Source organism: Dipteris shenzhenensis, chromosome 31, assembly GCF_047967505.1.
Source record: "Dipteris shenzhenensis isolate YYH24624 ecotype China chromosome 31, Dip_SZ_1.0, whole genome shotgun sequence".
NCBI lineage: Eukaryota > Viridiplantae > Streptophyta > Polypodiopsida > Gleicheniales > Dipteridaceae > Dipteris > Dipteris shenzhenensis.
This window is the reverse complement of record NC_141626.1, coordinates 9621123-9636399: the sequence shown is the minus strand read 5'-3', so window position 1 is coordinate 9636399 and position 15277 is coordinate 9621123. Positions and strand designations below refer to the sequence as shown.

The window sequence follows — 15277 nt, the reverse complement described above, 5'->3', positions numbered from 1 at the left end:
TTAAGGATAAAGAGATTATTTTTTGTACCTAAGAATGCTTTTAATGTGCTGGTTGACAAAGAGACTAAAGAGTGGATCAAACAAATTGAGGACAAGGGAGATGATATGGTCCTGGAACAAGGTTGGTCAAAAGAATTTGAAGATAATGTTAATAGAGGGGATGATATGGTTACAGAACTCGTGTAGGAAGAGGACTCTAGATATGAAAACCCTCCTGTAGTAGCCGGAGAAAAAGATTTCTCCCTACATGGTAAGGTCTTCACCACTGACAAATTGAGGAGAAGGGAGATGATATGGTCCTGGAACAAGGTTCGTCAAAAGAATTTGAAGATGGTGTTAATAGAGGGGATGATATGGTTACAAAACGCATGTAGGAAGAGGACTCTAGATATGAAAACCCTTCTGTAGTAGCCGGAGAAAAAGATTTCTCCCTACAAGGTAAGGTCTTCACCACTATCCAGAATAAAAGAAGGCAGTGTCAAGTTAAGGGTGTTGTCCCTTAGGTTAATAAACCTAATCCTAGGAATAAAAAAAGGTCAAAAGAAGAATGCTAAGTAAAGCTATTCTTTTATGACTTTAAATGTTCTGGGTCTTACTGATCCTAGAGGATGTGATGAGCTTGCCCATTGGACAAGAGCCAGCTCCTTTCTCCTCATTTTTTAGATTTACACAAGGTTAAAGTTACTAGTCTCACTTTAGAGTCTAGACTAAAATAGGTTGACAAGAGAAGAGATTGGTATTTTACAGATCATCAAGATGGAAGAGGATGTGTGGCAGTAGGAATTATTTCCTTTTGCAAAGAGGAGTCAAATGTACTCTTCTTAACCCTCACAACATTGGCTTTCACTTCAATGTGAAATCAAAGGTTTGGCTTTCAATACAATTTCTGTCTATGCCCCTACTGGTGCACAAGCAAGAGTTATTACATGGGAGTCAATGGTAGTGATGGGTGGAAACAATGTGGTATTAGGTGATTTCAATATAGCTAGGACAAGCAACCTAAGAAGGGCTTAGTAGTTAAGGGATGAGAGATGCATGCTTGGTATGAATTAAAAGATGGCTTGCATTTGGTTGATGGTTCCCTTGCAGGGGCATTCACTTGGTACACCAATCATATAAAGGACAACAGAAGGGAAGCTAGACTTGATAAGATCTATCTATCCCAAGACTTGATTAGCCAATCAAGCAAGATGACTTTGCCTATTTGATCACAAACTTGTCCTTCTATCTTGTGATTTTTGCAGTGGGAGGGGAGCCACCTCTTGGTTTAATATAGACCCTAGTCGCTTTGAATTCAACACTGTGTAGACTCAGATCTCCAATATTTGGAGAGTATTTTTTATGAGAACATTTCTACTTCAGAAGCTTGGGAAAAAGCTATGGAAAACACTCGAAGGGTTCCTAAAGTAGCAAGAAATAACATGGCTAAAATAAGAGCTCAGAGAATGGATGCTATACAATAGTCAATAAGACACCTTAAACAGATGGCAAGTCAGGGTAACTAGAGTGATGAGGAGCAGTTGATAAAAGCAAAAAGGGATTTGAGAATACAAGAACATATTAAACTTATTAAAACCAAGCTTACTTCAGAGAATGGCAGGCTGGTAAAATTAACAGATGGCAAGTCAGGGTAACTAGAGTGATGAGGAGCAGTTGATAAAAGCAAAAAGGGATTTGAGAATACAAGAACATATTAAACTCATTAAAACCAAGCTTACTTCAAAGAATGGCGGGCTGGTAAAATTAACAAACCAATAGAAGATACCTTTAAACTAATTAGAAAGAAGAGAGAAAATGAAGAAATTCCTCTTAATAAAAAAGGATGGCACCTTGGCTTGTAACACTGAAGACAACTTACAAATTCTGCATGAGCACTATAGAGATCTTCTATCCACTTCCATCATGCCTGAGGAGTCAATTTAGAGAGCAAGAAGGTTATGCCAGGAGGCCAGACAAAAAACTACTCAAAATTTTGACAAACTCTTTTTGGAAAATCCCCTTACTTTGAAAGATCTTAAAGGAGCAGTAGATGTAATGGTAGATGGGAAGACCCTTGGGGAGGATGGTCTCCCTATTGAATTTTATAAGTTGTCTACTTTGGAATGAAAGTGTTGCCAATCAGCACCTTCCCCACCACATAAATGGTGGCATCAACAAAGTGATACCCAAGGAAGAAGTAATCAAGAACTGGAGATTCCTTATCATGCTCAAATATCGTTATAAAAATTTTGCCAAAGCCTTAGCCCTCAAAAAATGAACATATGGATTCTAAAGAACAAAAAGTCTTCATTAAGGGGAGGCACCTCCTTGAAGCCATAATCAACATTTGGGAAGGTTATGAATATGCAAAGAAACTAATTAGGACATTTGCTTCCTTAAGGTGGATAAAGCCTATGATAGGATCGAATGGGACTTCCTCATTCAATCTCTATAGGACATGGGGCTAGGAACTACTTTTGTGTCTCTCAAGTTAGGCTACTTCTCACCAATGCCTCAACCAAGGTCTTTGTGAATGGAGAAATGATCTAGCCCTTTCAATCACAAAGATCAATTTATCCCCTTTGCTTTATGCTATTTCTACTCATGCTTTTAGTTGGCTGCTTCATAGAGAAGTAGAGGAAGGACTTATGAACAAACCAACAATTGAGTAAAAAAGTAAAGAAATGGTTATGGACTTGTAAGTCGAAGTACAAATAAGCTACTTGCAATTTTGAGCTTGCTTCTAGCTTAAGCATCTAGGTTTCCACAACAAGTGCCGTGTTAAAAATTTGAAGAATTGATCTAAGACATCCACAAAAAAGGAAAAAATATAATCTTGACTTTAAATCACTTTTGTGAGATCAAACACGCATTATCGTAAGAGGGATTAGAAAGTCCACAATAATAAAGGATTCCACTTTTCATATTCTTGCAATCTTGGAAATATATTCCATTTTCTCATAACATCTCAATCAATAAAAGAGCTTGCCTCCTAGTCTCTCCTTACTACCTCAATCAACAAACCTACAAGGCTTCACAAAACTCGGTTACTATATAAGTTTTGGACAAAACCAATAGTGAACGAGGAAGGCAATGACAACCATGACTAGAGCCTTGCAATGCTCAAGGGAAAGCCTAACTATATGACAATGATGATCAAAGGCTTGCAATGCTCAAGGGAATATCTAACCATATAGCTAATGGACTAGGTTACTGTCCTAATTTCATGCATGACACTCTTTTCATCTGATATCATAGGTCAAGTATGTATTTGATCTTGAAAGTAAGTTGGACAACTAGTTTTGATTTATCTCAAATGCACTAACATGGCTGCAAGAATAGTTAAACCGCCAACCACATTATCACCCTATAAAAAGGAGTGATGTAGCCTCTTGATATTGGTAACAAGAGTGCACAATGCACGTGAGCGCTGCCCCCCTAGTATAGTGGGGTAAAGTGGGCACTTTTGGATGCAAAGGAGAAAGGACATGTTTTTTTTAGTGCATTGGGCTATTAAAAGGAAAATTTTTAATTATCCTTGAAGGTAAAAGTGATCTCCATACAGGTAGTTTGAGACACACAAGTTGATTAACTTTTAATTACGCGTGGGATTCACAAAGAGAATCCAATTCTCCACTATAGCACTACCTCTACAGAGGCATTGCTAATAATGAACAAGAAAATGTGCGAATCAACTTGTACTATGGTAAGCTTATCTATTGCAAATATATAAAGGGGTCAATTGTCCTTGTGATCAATATCTTATGAGAGAGCTGTACAGGATAGGCATGCGAAAGTTGTGTGAGTAGGACAACTTTGAAGATCACGGACCATGAGATTCACTATATATGGGCGTGGAGCAAAGATAAATAGTGGGAGCAAAATATATAAGTGCATTATATGGTAGTGTGAGCGTGTTGTGAAGTCCCATCAAGGCAAGAAAAGTCCATCCAAGGGTCACATGAAAAGAATGGGAAACTCTATGGAAATAGGGTGTGAACAGGGCTTTGAATTTGGCAACTTGTGGATTCTAATGTTGAAATAATTTATAACTCGTTAATGCATCTTTTAAGTGCCTTAATAAACAAAACTTATTTGAGAAATCATGGCCTTTAGAAGATGTCCATTATTATGTGCATTTTAGTTTTATAAACAAATGCACATTGTGGTTCATGGTTCACCCCTATTTTCTCAAGCTAAGGAAAAAGGAAGGTTGAACCATTGTATGATCTTTGGCAACTTTTAAGAGCCTTGGTGATTCAACATATTTGGAACCTCTGGAATTAGGAGGTTCCTCATGTTTGCATTTCCCTTTTATGTTAATACAATTTTGCTCTCTTTTTTGCCAAAAAAAGAAAGAAAAAGAAAAATGAGCATGTTTTATTCTTTTTTATAATTGAGAGTAATTGGAATAGGTGACTTATGCTTAAGCTTGGACTTAGTCAAACCAAGCCAGAAAGGTTAAATAATGATGAACTAATGTGTAACACAAAATGGTTAGACTAGCTAAAGGTTCTTGTGTAGAGGCTTATGGGTGGGAAGCCCTTGGCCTCAGAAAAGTGCATTGCGATCCCATTAGATAGGGTAGGTAATAGAGGCAGTGGAGTCAAGCTAATGATGTTGTCATCTGGTCTAGAAGTGAGCTAGGACGATGAAGGGTCAAGATGGGGGAAGGCGAGAAGAAGTGAGAGGCCTGAAGAGCTGCAAGCCAGTGGCGTTGAAATGCGTATGAAATCTCAAGCAAAGTCGCGAAATCATCAAGTTGTACTGGAACGGCTACACCACACCAAGGGGGGGGGGCTAACAAGGGAAGGGGGAGGCAAGGCAAGATGGGAAGGCTCTTCTAGGCAAGGTGAGAGGAGGGGGACCAGGGGAGGGTGCCCTATCTCATCTCCAGGGCGAGGAGTGGAGACTTAGGTGTGTGGAGCACCGAGGGGGAGAAAGGGGCAAAAAGCAAAAGAGCAAAGGAGGATCACAGATATGCTATCTGAGGGATAAAACACACACAAAGAAAAGAAGAGCCACAAAATTTGGGAGTATAAGGTTTATAGGGGATAAGCCTCACAAGACAATATACAAACTCATCGCCATTGCCTTTGAGCTTTCCATCGCCATAGCCATTGAGCTCTCCTCGCTATCGCCATTTAGCTTCCTCAACCTCCTCCCCCTCCCCCCCCCCCTTCGCCATGTCCATCCTCGATGAGCTCCAGAGCCTCGACATCACTAGCTCTGGCAAAATCATCGCTGAGTACATTTGGTTCGTCTCCTTCCTTCTCCTCTTCCCCTCCTTTTGCAACCCTTTCCGCCTTGATTCTCCTGCCTCGTTTTCTGTTGCCTTCGCATCTACCTTCCCTTGCTTCGCTTTTAGCGCGGATTTGCGACTCAGGAGCCGCCTTTCGCCTCCTCTATTGTTGCATCTTGAGATGCTCTTCTGTTGGGACGCTCTCGAAAGTAACGCAGTGATTGAGTAATCGGTCGCCAAACGGGGACGCCTTGCTGCCTGCAGGGCTTCTGGTGTCACTTTGCTTGATATTGCTTCTCGGGATGCTCTGAGTTTTGTTGGTGGAAGCAAAGCTCATCTTTTTCTGGTGTGTAACTCGCATTGAAGATTGCGCTCTGTTTCTGCTTCTCAAACCGGTTTTGCTGTGCAGGATCGGTGGATCTGGACTCGATCTCCGCAGCAAAGCAAGGGTAAATCATGCTTTCAGTGTCGCGTTTGTAATGCTTGAGTTTCGCTCCACCTTTGCTGCTTAGCTCTGAGCTCATCGCTTTCAACAGACCGTCAATGCTCCTATCAAGAGCCCCAAGGACCTACCCAAGTGGAACTACGACGGATCCAGTACTGGCCAAGCCCCTGGAAAGGACAGCGAAGTCATCCTGTAGTAAGTTCTTCGTTTCGCTTACAAACCAGCTCGCAATGTCTTGTATTGGCCAATTTGTCCCCTTTGATTGCTCTTCTGAGTCATTACTTTGCTCCTTGATTGTCAGTCCCCAGGCCATCTACAAGGATCCATTTAGGAAAGGAGACAACATTTTGGTAAGTTGCGCTTGTAACGCTGAAATGCGTTGTTGTGCTTCGACGAGTGTCCGGAAATAGCGTCTGTTTCCGTTCTTTATCAGGCGGACGATTGCAGGTGATATGCGATACCTACACGCCGGCTGGGGACCCAATTCCTACCAACAAGCGCGCTGCTGCGGCAAAGATCTTTGCCGAAAAGGAAGTTGAGAAAGAGCAACCTTGGTGAGTGAAAGAGCATTTCGCATCGTACAGTCGCGATCATGCTGAATTATTTCTTACTTCTGGCCGCTTGCTGCAGGTTTGGCATCGAACAGGAATTCACTCTTTTGCAGAAGGATGTTAAATGGCCTCTTGGCTGGCCCGTCGGTGGATATCCGGGACCTCAGGCAAGCATTATTCGATTGGTCGTGTCCTGCATCGTCCGTAAAATGTTGCACGCCTTGAAATGGGATCCTGATGCTTGAAAGTAACCCTGATTTTTGTCATAGGGTCCCTATTATTGCGGTGTAGGAGCTGACAAGGCTTGGGGCCGTGCTATCATCGATGCGCACTACAAGGCATGCATTTATGCAGGCATCCAGATATCTGGCATCAACGGCGAGGTGATGCCTGGCCAGGTATTGGGTCTATGGGGAGATTCTTGTGGTGCACACACTCATATCAGGCACTTGCTCCATCGAGCACGAAGTTGACATTATTCTCTGGGTTGTTTATAGTGGGAGTTCCAAGTTGGACCTTGCCTGGGCATCTCTGCTGGCGACCAGCTTTGGTGCGCACGGTACCTCTTGGAGGTGATAACATGCCACATTTGTGTGTAGCTGTTGCAGTGATTCATAGATTCAAACGGTCTCATACTCTCGTGCAGTTCGTAGCTTAGCTTCTGGATTGTAAGGGTGAATTTGAGTGCCTTTGTTCAATAAAGGAGTAGATGCTAGCATGAGGGGAATTTTATAGTGCTGATGCGGCTGGTAGATTCCAGATTAAATCGCAATGGAGGCCACGATTGGTGGAATAGCGCTTGGATTAGTTCCTGGAAATCAATTGTAAATTTGAATGCTCCATTCATGTTTGAATCTCGCTTGCACAGGATTGACTTTTCATTTGACTTTAGAGTTTATAATTGCAGCGCATCACGGAGATTGCGGGGGTCGTTTTGTCTTTGGATCCAAAGCCCATAGAGGTGAATGGTTTGGAAAGACAATTGCAATGATTGGACGGTGCTTTCAAATCCTGGTTTATGTCTTTGAGCAAAGTATCAGCCCATTCTTGACACGCTCTTATGAAATATGAAACTTCCTTTTTCGGCTGTGGCAGGGAGACTGGAACGGAGCTGGTTGCCACACTAATTACAGGTATTCAATTAACTGAGAAAAGCGTTTTTCATCCGAGCTTGTTAAAAATTACGGAAGCATCTTCTGGATGTTTCACAATAGGGATTGATTTCACCTTCGACTCCACAGCCCTGCAGCCGTGAGGATAGTTTAGGCAATGTCTGAAGAGAGCAACGTGCTACATAAAAGTTTGAGCATGTTCCTGGTTCTTGATAACTTAAAGACCTAGTTATCAGGTGCCTTAGTTTTTTTTATAGATTTGAAATTCTATGTACAGATTGATTGATTGAGAGAGAGAGAGAGAGAGAGAAAGAGAGAGAGAGAGAGAGAGAGAGCGAGAGAGAGAGAGAGAGGGTATATACCGGGAGCTGAAACGACTCATCAGACGAAACTCCACGAATCATATACACTAACCCAACAACACAACCAGAGCCTCAACCACGAAGACCACATGGGTGGAGGAGAGGTCCATGGAGGGGGAGGAAAGGGGCTGAGGTTGTGTGTGTGTGTGTGAGAGAGAGAGAGAGAGAGGCTGCAGCCTATAGCTGTAGAAGGCTGCACTTCTATCTAATTAGCATCTGTCAAATCTCCAAATTCTCCGAAATTTCAAAAAGGATGACTATAGTAGGAAACCATGATGTTTCAATTACCAGGATTTCCCTTTTTGCAAACAATGCTACAATTATACGTGCACATTGTTGATTAGCATAAAAGTTGAATAGCTGCTGCTCCTAATGAAGCAATGTGACTAAGGTTAATTTTATATGTTTTAACAAGGGAAGCATTTTGTTGTCAGCACCCTCTCCATGAGGAATGAAGGTGGATTCGAGGTCATCAAAAAGGCTATAGAGAAGCTAAAGTTGAAGCACAAGGAGCACATTGCAGCTTATGGCGAAGGAAATGAACGACGGCTCACAGGTCGTCACGAGACGGCTGATATCAACACCTTCTCATGGGTATGTTGGTCATCACCACCACCTTGCACGAATGCGACTGAACTTCGTGTTTTTTTTGCATTCAGATGTGCTAGCTGGCATTTTGGACTTTTTTCTAGGCATAGTGCTGGATATTTTAGAGCTGTTTAGCACAATCATAATGGGCATTGCCTCTGTTCAAATTTCACCAAAATGTTAACTTTTTGTTTTTGGATCTACATATTTTGCAGCCTTGATTTTTGTTAGAATCCAAAGTTTTGTTGCTTAATGGCCTTGGATTTCTCTCTGTACCACATTTGAATAGGGTGTTGCAAATCGTGGTGCTTCTATCCGCGTTGGCCGGGACACGGAGAAGGAAGGCAAAGGTAAAAGACTAATTCAGCTGGATTTGCTTAAAACTTTTGACTCCATTTCAAGTGATAAACCATCTTAGCTCATTATCATTCAGGTGCAATTATTCTTTTCTTACAGTCCCTCCATGTTTGTTTCAGGTTATTTCGAGGATAGGAGGCCAGCAAGCAACATGGATCCATATGTCGTGACCTCAATGGTCGCAAGTACCACTATCCTATTTAAGCCATGAGGAAACATTGGTTCTTGGTTTCCTTGGCATGATGATAGGTGTGTTGTCATTCTTTGCAACTGTCACAATTTAGCAGTGCTCTTCTTAAAGAGTTAGGTTAGTCGTGGTGACATGGGATCCTGTTTCTACTATATGCATGTTCCTTTGACTACTGTCTGTAACATTTCCTGGCATAATACTACCCTGTAGCTAAGATGTCTAATACCTCTTAATTTTTAAAGGTTCCTACAATTCCAACAATTCGCAACATCTCTTACATATATACAGTGTAAAAGTTTGCACGTGTGGTTTTTGTAGTGTGGATTTTAAATATGCCAGTAAGCCTGTTAAGCTACTTGCTTACACCCATTTGTTTGTTTGTTGGCTGCTTGTTAATTCAGAGAAGGAAAGCTCTGCCTTTTATCATGAAGCATTGGTGCACAGCTTGAGAGCGTGGCATGGTTCAAGAGTGTACTGTGCTATCCTTTGGGGCAGTCACATAGTCCATATGTTATTGGCAAGAAAGCCTTGCATTTTCATTCATCAATATATAAGTCTAAATTTAAACTGTTTAAAGGCTTGATTCAAATCTTTCATGCATTTGCTCTCTCTCTCTCTCTCTCTCTCTCTCACACACACACACACACACACACACACACACGTAAATTATTTAGGTGGTAGTTGGGTTGTGGTCTCTGCAGTCTTACTTTATTATTATGTCGGAGAGGCTTGCTTTGGTTGTGTTCAATTTTTGATGCCTTGCAATATTTGTGTGCCCCTCTATATTGAGATTGTGACACGAGATTGTGCAGCCATGCAATATTCTTAATAATTTGTTTATATATTTGGCAATGGCAATACAATTGGATTTGTTTTATTTTTCATCTTGAATTTTTGAATCGTTGCAATTGTCCCAGGAAGATGTGGTTGAATTCTCTGGTGAGCTCATAGTTGTCTAATAACTAGATGAATCTATATGTTGGGGTAGGTGATTGGAATTCAGGATTGGCTTCATGTTTTATTCCCTAGTCTACGTTTCCATATACTTCTGTCTAAATTTGTCTCAAGGCTTTGTCACTATAATGCAAGCACTTCAAAATATTCACTGCGCCTTTTAAGATGTGTTCCGTTGAGGGAGTGCTTGTAGTTCTCAAAGAATGTCTTGCCTAATTTGGGGGAGACTTTTTGTTACGCTCTAGCCGAGGTAGCATGACCTCGGAAGAATCAGTCGACATTTTCCCTAAAGGATCTATAATTGTAATATATTTGTTTTGCGCTTCATGTAAATGATCGAGAGGGAATTAATGTCAAGGTCCTAGGTGAGGGTTGATAGCACCAGACTAGGTGGATCTAAGGCTAAGGGCCTAATGCAAGAAATGTGCCTAGGGGCAAAGGAATTAACGCATCCCAGGAGAGGGGTGAAATGTTGCATTAGGAAGGCCCTATATGGATGACATGTGGCATCTAGATCCATCTAGGGAGATGGGGCTTGCTGAAGTTAGTGAGAGAAGGAGATGGTGTTCATGTATGTTTTGTTTTTTTTGAATTCTCTGATGAGTTCTCATGCTTCATAATTGTAATATATTTGTTTTGCGCTTCATGTAAATGATCAAGAGGGAATTAATGTCAAGGTCCTAGGTGAGGGTTGATAGCACCAGACTAGGTGGATCTAAGGCTAAGGGCCTAATGCAAGAAATGTGCCTAGGGGCAAAGGAATTAACGAATCCCAGGAGAGGGGTGAAATGTTGCATTAGGAAGGCCCTACATGGATGACATGTGGCATCTAGATCCATCTAGGGAGATGGGGCTTGCTGAAGTTAGTGAGAGAAAGAGATGGTGTTCACGCATGTTTCGGTTTTTTTAAATTCTCTGATGAGTTCTCATGCTTCAGCAAGATTTGGCTGGGTGGAATAACTCGGTGCTTCTCCCGTGATCTTCAGTAGGACTTAGAGTAGTGGTATAACACTTTCGTCTCTAGAGAGTGTACAGTAGTTAAGAGGTTCATGGTTTAGAAATTAGATTATAAGTGCAAGCCTTGAAAGGAAGGGTGAAACGGATTTGTAGACAAATATTCACTGTGCCTTTTAAGATGTGTTCCGTTAAGGGAGTGCTTGTAATTCTCAGAGAATGTCTATTGCCTAATTTGGGGGAGACTTTCGTCTCTAGAGAGTGTAGAGTGGTTAAGAGGTTCATGGTTTAGTAATTAGATTATAAGTGCAAGCCTTGAAAGAAAGGGGGAAACTGATTTGAAGACAAGCCTCCTATGCGTACATGGAAGTTGGCAGTTGAAAGATCCTCATCCTTGAACATCATCCTACATCATTTTGATTACGTGAGCCTCATCCTTTGTCCATCCTACATCATTTTGATGATGTTGAGCCTCATCCTTGAGCTTCATCCTACATCAAGTCTCGGGAACTAGTTAGTATACATGCCCTAAAATTGGGTTTCCCAAGATTTTCTTGTAGGTGATGGTGAGATGTGCAAGTCCCACGTTGACTTGCATCAATCGTAATGATCGGACTCCCATTTTGTAGTAGGATCACATATAAAGCAGGTGGGTGAAAAGCCTTTATATGGCTACACACGTCTATTGCATATCCCTACATAAGTACAATGAAATGCATATAGTAGGCGGGTGAAAAGCTTATTTACACGTCTATTGCATATCTTATCTGGCTCCTAAGAACCTTGTTCAACCCTTGTTTTGTTTTGGTTCTATTTGAATCTGATTCTATTGCCCAAACGAGTTAATTTCTGTTCTTTGTCGCAAATTCCCGCTTTTCCCTTGGGAATTTTGTAGAGAAGGTTATAGTTTCAAGCACTCTGAAAGAGTTGCACTAAGTAAACACTTGCCCTATAAAATTTTGAGGCTTTTACTCCTTTGCTTGCTTTTGATGGCCCTCATGGTAAGGGGATATTTATTTACAAGTATGTTAGGTGACACTTTTTAAGCCAATCTTTGGCTTGTTGATTTAGTTCATTTCACAAAAGCATGTGAACTTTATGGGAAGTTTGTAAATTTTCTTGACAATGGCTTAGATTTTCACAATGCGACTAGTTATGTAGGCTCGTTTGAGAAAAGAACATGCCACACTAGCCATACTCGATTGCTAGGGCTTCCAGTCACATTTTAGGACCCCACAACCAAGTCTCTTCTTTTTTGTTCATTATTCCACCAGTAGGGATGCATGGTAGTTCCTGTTAGGGGATGGACGTATTGGAGATAGGTTGGTCCCGCATGGAGACTTCAGGTTCTGCTTCACTCACTATGATCTGCAATAAGCCATTCGTCTCCCATCAAATCATACTTGTAGAGTTTGGGGCCACCCCTTTATAGCTTGATGCAATCTTTTGGGTGGTCACTTATCTCCATAGGGTCAGGGACTTTGGAACTACGAGGACCAGAGACATAGGCTGTCATGGATAGCCATAACTTCATCTATGGCATTGCAGGCAAAGGGGGCCCAGAGGAACTTGTATCCTTGAACATGCAGATGGTTGGTAGGTCTAGGGCTATAGATGGATAGGTTGCCACCATTTTAGTATACCCTTGAGGCTCCATCCATTCCGCTTGCGTGTCAAGAGGTGAATCAAGTCATAAGAGAGAATCTCTTGCAACTCTACACATTTAGGACTTGGTTAGCACCTACTGAGCTTTTAGTGAAACTCAACTTCTACAAAGATCATTGCTTGTGAATGTCAGAGCAGTGGTTCAATGAACTGTCGAGCTAGCACCTAGATTTATCTCCCACATGCATTAAGGATCTCGATTGTTAGTTTTGGGTATCTTCACACATGCTATAGGTTGAAACAGGACAAGTAGAGGACGTCTCATGCGAGAGATGCATCTGGATTTCATGTCATATGCAGGAGATCGAGAAAGAGGAGCACTATGCTTTCAGATGCCGTGTATACTATGAGATTCGTGGATGGCACCACTTTCTTTTCAATACCAATTTGGGCCCACTCAGAGAGTTCCTAGCACATCCAGATTAGTAAAGGTGGCTACTTTCCTTCTTGAGGCCTAGAGACACAGCTATCAGCTGTACCAGCACAAAGGAGAGCATTGGAGGGACCAATCAGAACACGATTAGTGCACTGGAGGGACCAATCGAGCCCAATCAAAGATTTTTCCCCCGATGACACAAGCCAAGGACAACAAAGTATTAGATGCAAGAGAGAGCCGAAGGATGCGACTCTCTTAAGGGCCACAAGTTTATCCTCCCTCTTTGATGTGGGGAGATAGACCAATAGGGAGATAGACCTCTCTGACATACTCGCATAGAACATGGGTCTGTGAACTGAGACCATGATCTTTACCATTTGGAATTGTAATGGAACCTTATGGTTAGAGTTAGGTAATTATTGACAATGTGGAGTCAAACACAAGACAATACATTGTCTTCTACACAGAGTCTCAGCAAAGGTCGTTGCATTTGCTACCACCACTCTACTGGTACACGTCGAATTCTGCCTGTCAAGCTGAGACCAAAGAGGCTGGGTGAGATTGCAATTTGCACCGATCATCTCTCACAATGATGATCATTGTGGAGAGATGCGACCCACATGTTAGATTCCTCTGGATTTTGGTTCAAGAGCACATCATCGGGAGATACTTTCATCATAGCCTACTACTTTTCCCCAAAGACCTCACATTTAGCAAAGGGGCTTTGGGAGGAGGGAAAGGCATCTTCATACTCTATCTTATACCTAGATATCATGGACTTTCTAGTCTTGGGGAAGTTTCCTTCTTGGAGACTTCAACACAAGGATTGGCTACCCCCAAGTACTAATAATTGATCTTCAGCATGACTCAATGATGTTCCTTGACATTGCTTTACATGAGGGAGGTATTTCTTGAGTTTTCATAGATCCATTATCCCAAGTGATCTCATATGGGCATGGCTTCATTGAGATGCACAAGATTCATGACCTGATCATATATACATGGTCTGGAGAGATGGCCCTCTTCCATGTGGGCTCACTTACTTCTCACATGGACGAGTGTAGTTGACCATCTCATGGGATCCCCTACCTTCTTTGCCTCTCACATCATACAATTCTCTATTCCCCCACCACATCCTAGAGGTGTTTACACACTTATTGTTTAGCATATCCATCCCACTCCCACCACTGAGCACATCCCACCCCACTTACACCACTTTCCAAGAGATTCACTTTGACCACACACTAGCTCCTACATATGTCGCCCGCTGCTCCATTATGCCTGAAGATCTCGATCGTATCCCCTGACTAGAGGACATAGCCACCCTTGTCACCCGTTCGCTACATAATGCCGCCACCTAGTCCTTTCCTCATACCACTAGACCCACCCACCCACTTCGATCGCCTGCAATAGCTGGTATGATGATGAGTGTAAGGCTCAAAACTCAAGACCAAGCATCGTTTTCTGAATGAGAAAGAGACCAAACAAGAGAATCACCATCTGGTCCATCGATGAGGAAGAAATGATGAGTATTTTATTTAGTAATTACTCCAAGGAATTTCATGGAAGCTTCTCGACCGAAGGTCCACATCCCATCTCACTGATCCGATCATTTGGCACTCTTATGCGTGAACACTTCATCAGGTCCCCCATCAGCCTATACCATACCTATCTACCGCACCCTATCTCCTGCTCACTCTTCATCTTACGTCACGCATCTACCACACCCTATCTCCTGCTCTCTTCATCACGGTGATAGCATACACGCGACTCGCAAGCTACACAATGGTCAAGCTATGAGGGGCTATGTATTGAGTACATTTGCACATGGGATCCGTACCCTAGCCCTAATCTTGGCAAAGGTATAAAATGAAATGGTTTGCATTGGTTTCCCCCACACTTGGACCCTTAACTATCCCAATCCAGAAGGCAAAGGATCCCATTAGTCCAAAAAACTATAGGACATCATGGTTAGGCATGTTATTTGCAAGATTTAGGCGCATCATATCCAAAAGTAAAAGAATTTACAAAGCAAAGAGCACAGATATGGTAAGCCACTTTGATGTCTCCAGACTCAGAGCCCTTCCCAAACAACTTTAAAACATACAAAAACATTGACAGACTAATCGATTATAAACAGTACGTTGGAAGCATTAAAGTAGATCTATCGCTCTCAACATGAGTGCCATCGCCATTGCCACGAGTGCAGTAACGACGGAAAAGAGTATCATGACAGGCAACCAAATCGAGCAGGAGCCTTTGATTTTGGGAAGTTTGGAAACGAGTTGTAACAGGATGGCGAAAATTTAAAGCAAGGCGGAAGCAAGGACAGAGTAAGCGGCCAGACCAACGAGGTTGTTGTTGCGGAACACAGAAGTGTGGTTGGTCTGCAGCAGCACTGGCACGAGCGTTGCCAGGATGGCCACGGCGATGCTCGTCGAGAGGAAATCCACATCCGCAGCAAATGTTATCATCCATCGTCGTGGTTGCAGGGTACTGTTG

General features: G+C 42.2%; 1 protein-coding gene across 1 annotated transcript; it reads left to right on the top strand.

The window, feature by feature from the left end:
- Positions 1-5072: 5072 nt before the first annotated feature.
- On the top strand, positions 5073-9419 carry LOC147881003 (glutamine synthetase cytosolic isozyme 1-like). The gene is made up of 14 exons (XM_087369853.1): positions 5073-5236; positions 5631-5670; positions 5758-5861; positions 5968-6016; positions 6114-6220; positions 6297-6384; positions 6487-6615; positions 6715-6789; positions 7125-7178; positions 7313-7350; positions 8126-8285; positions 8569-8629; positions 8756-8885; positions 9228-9419. Exons 1-13 carry the CDS (start codon positions 5166-5168, stop codon positions 8845-8847), a joined length of 1068 nt encoding a protein of 355 aa, XP_087225979.1. The 5' UTR covers positions 5073-5165; the 3' UTR covers positions 8848-8885; positions 9228-9419.
- Positions 9420-15277: the final 5858 nt, after the last annotated feature.

Bases quoted from the DNA above. Each gene is read 5' to 3' on its own strand.
- LOC147881003 (XM_087369853.1), top strand. From the start codon at position 5,166: ATGTCCATCCTCGATGAGCTCCAGAGCCTCGACATCACTAGCTCTGGC. The intron at 5,862-5,967 runs GTAAGTTCTTCG...CTTGATTGTCAG, and splicing joins GACAGCGAAGTCATCCTGTA to TCCCCAGGCCATCTACAAGG. The intron at 7,179-7,312 runs GTGAATGGTTTG...CGGCTGTGGCAG, and splicing joins TGGATCCAAAGCCCATAGAG to GGAGACTGGAACGGAGCTGG.